At 32.9% G+C, this 8803-nt stretch overlaps 1 protein-coding gene across 2 annotated transcripts; it reads left to right on the forward strand.

The window, feature by feature from the left end:
- Positions 1–6508: 6508 nt before the first annotated feature.
- Positions 6509–7877, forward strand: LOC116347809. 2 transcript variants are annotated; one of them, XM_031778542.1, is made up of 2 exons: positions 6509–6612; positions 6766–7877. In XM_031778542.1, exon 2 carries the CDS (start codon positions 6822–6824, stop codon positions 7782–7784), a length of 963 nt encoding a protein of 320 aa, XP_031634402.1. In that variant the 5' UTR covers positions 6509–6612; positions 6766–6821; the 3' UTR covers positions 7785–7877. The 2 variants fall into 2 exon arrangements, with proteins under 2 accessions (XP_031634402.1, XP_031634403.1); XM_031778543.1 differs by having other exon boundaries at positions 6588–6690.
- Positions 7878–8803: the final 926 nt, after the last annotated feature.

An 8803-nucleotide genomic window follows, 5' to 3' on the forward strand; every position in this document is an offset into this window, starting at 1 on the left:
TAAGTGTTTGAAAGTTGTTAACCAACTTTTTGTATTAATATAAGGAACCAACATGGAGTTCCCCCCTCTAAAATATTTCAGGAACCCTCAACAATTTTGGAAATGAGGACCTTTTAAAAATCTTTCGATTTGCTAGGGTTTTTCACCAAAAAAATGAAGAGCAAAAAAACGATTTTATCTTCATTTCATACAAATTTTTGATATCGTCAATGACCCCCATGGATTTTTCCAGGGACCCTCTACGGAATTTTTCCATCACCACCCTCCCCCCTGAAAATTTTCCGTCATCATCTATGATTGATCATTGATCAACTGAGAAGTGTATAGAGTAATTGTTTACATATCCATTCTTTTCATTTCACAGGGGATAACGATACAAAAATCTGTGGTCCAGCTAATTTTAAATGTTTTAAATCTGCATGGACAAAATCAATGAATTGTAATTGCTTGCCAGGATGTAAATCTATTGATTACGATTTTGAAATGTCGAGTGTAAAGATTAATGATAGTCAAGTAAAAGTAGTCAAATCTAAAATGACGGGGTAAATAGTAACAATAAAATACACAATGTTCAACAAATAGTTTATCTACTACCCATTCTACTTCTTATCATTCAAAGACAGGAAAAGACGACAATTGGCAAAATTCAACGTTCCAAATATTAGGCCGTAATATTTTGTCTATTATATTATGTCGTAATTTTTAATTTAATAAATTTAGTTCATAAGTTCATAACTCAACTTTATTTTTTATCAAACAGGTAAATGGAATGCGTCATTTTCTTCGAATACTTCGGATATTTTACAGAGACTTTTGTTTAAACTCTAACATCAACGGCCTGAAATATTTAACCAAAGCAGGGTTACATTGGAGTGAAAGTTGGCTCTTTTCTAAATTATTTGCTCAAATTTTTTATTCATAACGATGTTTTTCCTTTTAATCTAAAGATGTTTGTGGCTGATTGCCATTAGTGTTTCACTTTGGTTGTGTGGATCAATGATTCACATTAAATGGGTTAGATGGCAAGAGAATCCGGTCGAAATAAAGGAAACGATTAAAGATCTTAATGATATTCCATTTCCAACGATCACTTTTTGCCCGGCAGCGAAGACCACAAGGGAGAAAATTGATGTAACAATGGCCATTAATTCGATTTCGAATTTATCTGACATTCAGTAAGAAATTGTGAAGAATCCTTTGTTTTCTCAGGACTTAATCAGTTTAATTTGATTTTATACAGAAAATCTAAATTGAATGCACACATTTGTCCCCTTGCGTCCAAGGGAATTACATTCGACGGTGATTCTGCGAATGACTTCATCTATCACACAATTAAACAAATTGCTAATAATCTTGATCAATCAATTTTGTTCTGCACTTGGAAAGAAAGTGTTGTTCCTTGCTCCAGAATATTGGTTCCGCTTTTGACGGAGGAAGTGATCTGTTTCACATTCAACGCTTTGAATTCACATGAGATATACACCGATCAGTATGTTCACCTTATTGCTCTAAATCGGACAAAGTACTGACATATTTTTGACACTTCGTAATCAACAGAACCATATTTGCTGACTCCAAATATCTCAGTACAATGTTTGATCAACCATTTTTTTATTCTTAAAATTGCGGAATGAAATTATTTATATTTCTTAACTGTTTTGATTGAAGTAGCTTCAGAAATGATGTTCATTAAATACAATCCCAATGTGTCGCAATAGACCTTGGATACCGGATATACAAAAACGTTTAGTGGAGGAGAATATCCATTTCGCAAATCAAATGATAAGCTTTTATTGTACTTTAAAATTAATAAAAACGACATCGACGATAAATTCAGCCAATTTTTCGGAGAAGTAAAAGTAATTTTAACCACACCTGGTGATGGGGTGAAGGTTTCACACAACTACATTCAACTACAACATTCGGAAATGACCTATATTCATATAAAACCCGAATTGACAACAACGTCACACAACATTCGGCGCTACATGTCTGATCAACGAAAATGTTTCTATCAATCGGAGCGCCAATTGGCTTTCTTCAGAATTTATTCGCAAATCAACTGTGAAGAGGATTGTTTGATGCGTAAATTTTTCGATGCCAAGTATGTTTCGATGTGCACTTGTTATGTTCGATTTGATTTGAAAATAGAATTGTTTCACTTCACAGGGGATAAAAACACACGTATATGTGGTGGATTACGAACAAACTGTATAAAATTGACCCAAAGGCACCTTTTTACTAACCAAAAGGGCGAAATGTTTCGTAATAAATGTAATTGTATGTCGGCATGTACACTCATCAAATAGAACACGGAAATTAAGCGGACTCAGATGGATTATGGACATTTTAAGCAATTTTCAGAGTATGTAACTGGTATAATTAAATCTAGCTCCTGCTTTCTTCAAAATAATACTTCATCATAAAAATAATCTCAAAAAATGATCATGTGTACAATATACCTAGTTAAATTTATATATATATATATAATTAGTGTTAATTGCCGCGACAATATCTATTACTTTAAACACGAATAAGTTGAATTGTGTCTCTTTTTCGATTATAGATTAAAGCTATTCCGATCTGATATCTCTTTTGGACTTGATTTAAATAAAAACACAAGGAATGAATCGTTGAGTTTTACTGATTTTTTGTAATAATAAAAAAAGCTTTCGATATTAAAATGTGAAGTAGCTTGCCACTAATATTAAATTGTGAGTTTCATTACATTCAGACCTTCCAACAATATTACTTACCAATAAATATGAAATGAGGAATAATCCCTTTAAATCAAGGGGCGGAGATGAGTGAGACTCAAACATGTGCTTCTTCTTCAAAACAATACATACACAAGCATCACATGTACAGCAGAAGTCAATAAGTATTCATCACAGAAACAAAGCTGAGTAGCGTGCGCACTGCGCATGTATTTGTGTTTGCACTGCTGTTATGGCGTATACTTTTGATGTTTGTGAGTTAGTGTGTTTGTATTGTTTTGAAGAAGAAGCACATGTTTGAGTCTCACTCGTTTATATGTAAATTACATAGGCATTTACATGGTTTAAAATAACGAATTATCCCTCAAATATACATTATTCATTTGGCGTTTATTTTATGCATGTGTACTGACATCAACGAAGAGGAATTCATTCGACAAATAAAATAGTTTACAAAAGTATTTGATGCTATGCAGATCGTGTTTATTGTAAATATGCATCAACAAATATTTTGAAAAAATTATACCTAAGCGTTGTGATTTTAGTGAATCTGAAAAGTTCGAATTTTTCGAAAAATTAAAATGAACATTTTAGCGACCGCGAAAGAAAAGCTAGTGATTTCGGGTGCAATAGCAGTGCCTGAACATATGTTGCCATTCAGTCTTCGAAAATATAAATCATCGATTAATTGTATTCACGTCTGCTTTGTGTTTGTAATCATGATTTCGTTATATAGCAGCTTGTTATATTCGCTATTATATGCTACGACTTTCACTGAATATCTTGAGTGCTTAGTTTTGGTGTGCTACGTTTTATTCATCATTATATTGTACACAATTCTACTTTGGAAGAGAACGGAACTAAAGAACTTTATTGGTGATATGGAAAAACTAATTACAACAAGTAAAACTGATTTTGTTTAGATTTTAAGGATAAAATATTTCAATTCTGCGGAAATCGGGAAAAGAGAAGAAAACTTTGAGACGTGAAAATATGGTATAGCTTCAGGCAATCCAGATGTTTAATTTCAAAATTTTCCGAAAACTCATGGGTGCGTGGAAATTTCAAAAAAAAAAATCATGGCGTATAGTGAAGAGCAATAAATTTGATTTTTTTTTTAATGGAAAAATTTGTTTGGTATCAACCGAAAGTCGCAAGTGGATGGAAAAATCAGATCGAGGTCCGTTCTTGCCGGAACCCGAGTCCGACTGTAACCAAAAAAATACCCGAATGCCTCCTGACCCAGAATCCTTTCCGGGTCGAGCTCGGGCCATGATCGCCCGGGCGTTTGATTTGGGATCCCGTTGCAACCTCTGGTATCAACAAATCACTTACACAATGTCCAAAATATTTCTTCTCCATTTTCTCTCACATTTCCGCTCATAATATGATTTATAACTGATTATAAAATGTACATTTTACATTCTGCAGGGTATCAGCACTCAATTGTTCACTCAATTTATGTGGAAAACCTTGGAAAAATAGAAAAATTGGCGAAAATATTTTGGTATAGTTTCTTTGTATGTGATCATCTCTATTCGCTACCAACTGCCATTTTATCCCTCTACAAATATTACACAACAAATAATCCGACCGATTCATTAAAACTGTTTTACGTGTCAAGGTAAATTGGTTTCAAAACTCCAACCATTTTGCAAACACATATAATTATAATTAACGGTAATTTCATTAGTTTTCCATGGAATTGGAGAAATTATCCGTTTGGATATTTAACGGCAATTTGTGTACAATATTTATGGAGCAAGACTCTCACTTTATTGGCAATCAATTTTATTCAACTATTCGCTGGATTCTGTACTTTATTCGAAACAATTGCTTCGGATATCAAAGCATGTTTAATTAGTTCACGTCAACATGGTGAATTAAATGTCGTCACACAACTACATGCGGATGGCATAAAGTAGTTCAAATTTCACTGCAAAATTGCGCTATGATTGATAATAATTTATTTTTTGTTTCAGGCTCTCAGATCGATTTCTCATTGCGTTTGGTGCTATAGTTATGACCTATTTCACTATGTCATCAACATTCCTTTGTGACTCCATTCTCGGACTGAGTTTTTGTTTTTGATTTAAAAGAATTCATAAAGTTGGAAATATTGCTGAAGAATATTTGAATTTAATAGGCATTCCAAACGTCAATTCTCTCAAATGCAATGCATTCGATTTGCGCGCTTTCATTTTCGGTGATGTATATGGTAGTAATATGTTCCTTTGGCGATGAGGTAACTTCAAGTTTTGGAGAGATTTCTGATACGATCTACGAATGTCCTTGGTATGAATTGCCATTGAAACGACAGAAAATGCTGCAATCGATACAGATAGTTGCCCAAAAACCAGTTTACATTCAAGGATTCAGGAACACACATTGCACTCGAGAATTTCTTAAAAGGGTAATTCTATTTCTCTTTTTCATTTCTTTATCTCGTTCTCCAACTATTTTTTTCGTATTTTTTACTTTAGATTATACGGGCGGCGTTTTTTTGCTTTTTAGTGATTTTAGTGATACCAAAAGTTTGAATTTAATAATTTGTGTCATCGAAAGAACCAGAATGACAATTATTCTATTTTAAAGTCATTTGTAATGCATAGATTGGTTCACAAATTACGTTACGTATAATCAAATGTTTTGAAAGCCAAATTAGCATTGTATCCTTGGGCATGAACAACGATGTCAATGATAATGTCTTAATTGGAAACCTAATCAAATTTGGAATCTTTTGTATTATTAATGGACAAATTTGAATTACTTTCATTTTACCCAAATCGAACCCAATTTTATAGAAATAAGTTTACGAATTCACATAATATCATTTGGAAGAATACATGTGACCCAATAAATAAACAATTCAATTCCAAAAAAAATGTTTATCTGTGGCAATTTGACAACAATAACAACTACCAAAAATTCAAATAGTCATAAATTATCAAAGATTATTTTTTATTTTATACAAATATAGATAAGTTTCCGAGTCATACTCTAGGGTGGCTCCAAAAATAGATTTTTTTTTTATTTTTCAAGTTTTCAGGTTCGGTTTTGTCATTTTCGAGTCATATTTTGTCCAATTGTGTCACCCAAACTTTGCAAGGCCACTTTTAAGCTTACACAAAAGATTCATTTGAGTGATTTTTGAAATTGTTCTATTTTCTATCACAACTCTGTAAGCACTCAGTGGCTGGATTTTTTGGCACACGAAAATCAAATATAAGTCTTGAGATAAAATGTATTTTCGATATACTTTCCATACAAATGTTGTGCTTTTTGGACAAAAACTTGAAAAAATCTATACTAAACATCGACATTTTCATGAATAAAAAACATTCTAATTTTTGAGTCACCCTAGTCATACATGCGCCTCTCAATCAACATGATGACGCGTTCATAAAAGTATTCAATAAAATGCATCACATTTGATTATACAAATAATGAAAATTTGATTAGTTAATCTGAATAACTTATTCAAGATTCAACCGATGGACCCGATGCTATAATGTTGTTTTTAGTCAAATGATGTTAACAGACTTGCCGTTCATCTACGTTTTTATTAGTAGTTGAAAATGAGAGAGAGGCTATCACAGCTGAATCTTGAAGGTGATTATTAACACAAAATTAACGAAGAAACGTACGAAACGCTGAAAGTTGAGTCGACGGCTATCAACAACAATGAATTAGAAACTGATATTAAGTTCAAGGACACGCCTAGGTAAGCGTTGATAAGATTTTTTTTGTTTAATTAGACGCTCTCAATATCATTTATAATCAGTTTGTGACTTATTGTCAATGCATACTGTTTACTGTGAAACTGAACTGATCATAATACATTCAAATTAGATTGAGTGAATTGATTGAACTACATTGTGTACAAATTCAAAAAGTATATATATAAATAAATCTTTAGCATACCTTCAGTATATATTATAATCTTCAATAAAATAGTTCGTTCATTCATTAAGTACAAAATTTTTGCTAAAGATTACAGATTCTTTCAATTTGGCAATAAAACAATTTTTCAATCATTTCTCCTCAGATTCGAGTTGTTAATAACGAATAGTACGATCCACACAAAAGCACAGTTTATTTTTCATGAATAAAATCGATGTTTCCCGTTTAATTTCAAATATGTCGCAATCAACAAATTCTATTTTAATGATAGAACCCATTGCATTCAGATTTAATGTTCAAACGGCGGTGAATAACTACTTTCAAGTGAATGATGAATCGGCAGAAACTCAAACCAAAGCCTTACAGGAATTTACAGCGTTCGTAAAAAAGCTTAAAGCCAAAGGAGTCAATGTAATCACTGTGAAAGATACTTTGGTGCCTCATACTCCGGATTCGATTTTTCCGAACAATTGGGTGAGTTTTCATGAAGATGGGACCATAATTTTGTACCCAATGTTTGCCGAAAATCGAAGACTAGAGCGAAGAATGGATATATTGGAGCGGTTAACCGAAGAAGGTTTTCATATATCCGCCATAAAAGACTACTCCATTTTCGAGTCGGAAAATAAATTTTTGGAAGGAACCGGTTCGATGATTCTGGACCGTGTGAATAGAATCGCGTACGGTGCCATCTCATTACGTTTGAGTGAAGAAATTTTCATGAAATGGTGTTCGCAATTCGGTTATCAGCCGATTGTATTTCACTCGTTTCAAAGTATCAATGGACAAAGACTGCCCATTTATCATACCAATGTTATTATGTGTGTGGCAAGCGGTTTTGCGGTTATCTGTTTGGATTCAATTGATAGCAAATTAGAAAGAGAATTGGTAGAAAAAACACTTACGGACTCTCACAGAGAAATTATCGAGATAAGCGAAGGCCAAGTAAATTGCTTTGCCGGCAATATGCTTGAAGTGAAGAATGACGAAGGCAAACAATTTTTGGTGATGAGTGAATGCGCCTATCAATGTTTGACGTCAAAACAAATTCAAACAATTGAAAATTATACGGAAATTATTTACTCAAATCTTCAGGCGATCGAAAAAAGCGGAGGTGGTAGTGCACGCTGTTGCATGGCCGAGATTTTTCTACCGAAAATGTAATTTTGATAATTTTTCTTGAAAAAATTAATAAATGTTAGCGAATAAATAAATTATAAATGTTAGATCCGAACGTTTCCATGGATTTTTAGTATTTTGAGAGTAAATGAAGTTTTTCACCAAAAAAAAATATTTTGTAAAACGAATAAAAACGAAAAATAATTGAATATAATTGAGAATTTAACTGCTTTCTTACAAATATTTAAATATGAGAAATAAACATGCACTACATGTCAGAATTAATCCAACGCCATCTTCTTGAAATGATTCCATCACTTTTGAATCAAATGACAGCTTAATCATTTGCACACAATCGTATCATATTTACTCATTCTAGTTGTATACATTGAAACTGTAACACATGCGAAGGTAACTACAACGAAGTTTCTAGTTGGAAAACCGAATAACCGTCGGAAAATCTGATTTGATTTCCATTCAACACGCGAAAAAGTTAATTTTATCATAGAAAGAGAAGAATACCATTCAAAATTCAAACAAAGAAAAAGGTAAGTCTATTCTATGACACTCTTACCATTTTGAGGTTAAGGTTTTTCACATTTTGGGACCAAATTATTTCTTTAAGTTTTCTATGGATAAATATGAAGAATTTTCGGTTTTGAAAATACGAACAAGCAAGAAATAGTCAACTTATCATCAATTCAACATATTTTTGAAAACAATATTTGCAGCGTGTTACATTTATTCCCTGAATTAGACTGTAATACCATTTTGGTATTTTTCTCTTTGTTTGGATAGATCGCCATGAGTTTGGATCCAGGTGAGGGTACATCGGATGGCAAAGTCAAACGCAACGGGGATGTCTCTATTGTCAATGTGAAACAAGGAGGCGATATCAAAGAGGAACCAGATGACGACGTCGTACAACTGAATTCGATGCCATCGACCATGTACGAATCTAATACATCAATGGCAAACATACAGATCAAGTCGGAAAGTGAGAGTGACAATGAACTAGGCATCTCATACGATTTGGAGCCGGTGAAATTGGAAACGGAGGGATG

Source organism: Contarinia nasturtii, unplaced genomic scaffold (assembly GCF_009176525.2).
Source record: "Contarinia nasturtii isolate CC-2019 unplaced genomic scaffold, AAFC_CNas_1.1 Cnas_scaffold_2110, whole genome shotgun sequence".
Taxonomy (NCBI): Eukaryota; Metazoa; Arthropoda; class Insecta; order Diptera; family Cecidomyiidae; genus Contarinia; species Contarinia nasturtii.

Bases quoted from the DNA above. Each gene is read 5' to 3' on its own strand.
- LOC116347809 (XM_031778542.1), top strand. From the start codon at position 6,822: ATGAATAAAATCGATGTTTCCCGTTTAATTTCAAATATGTCGCAATCA.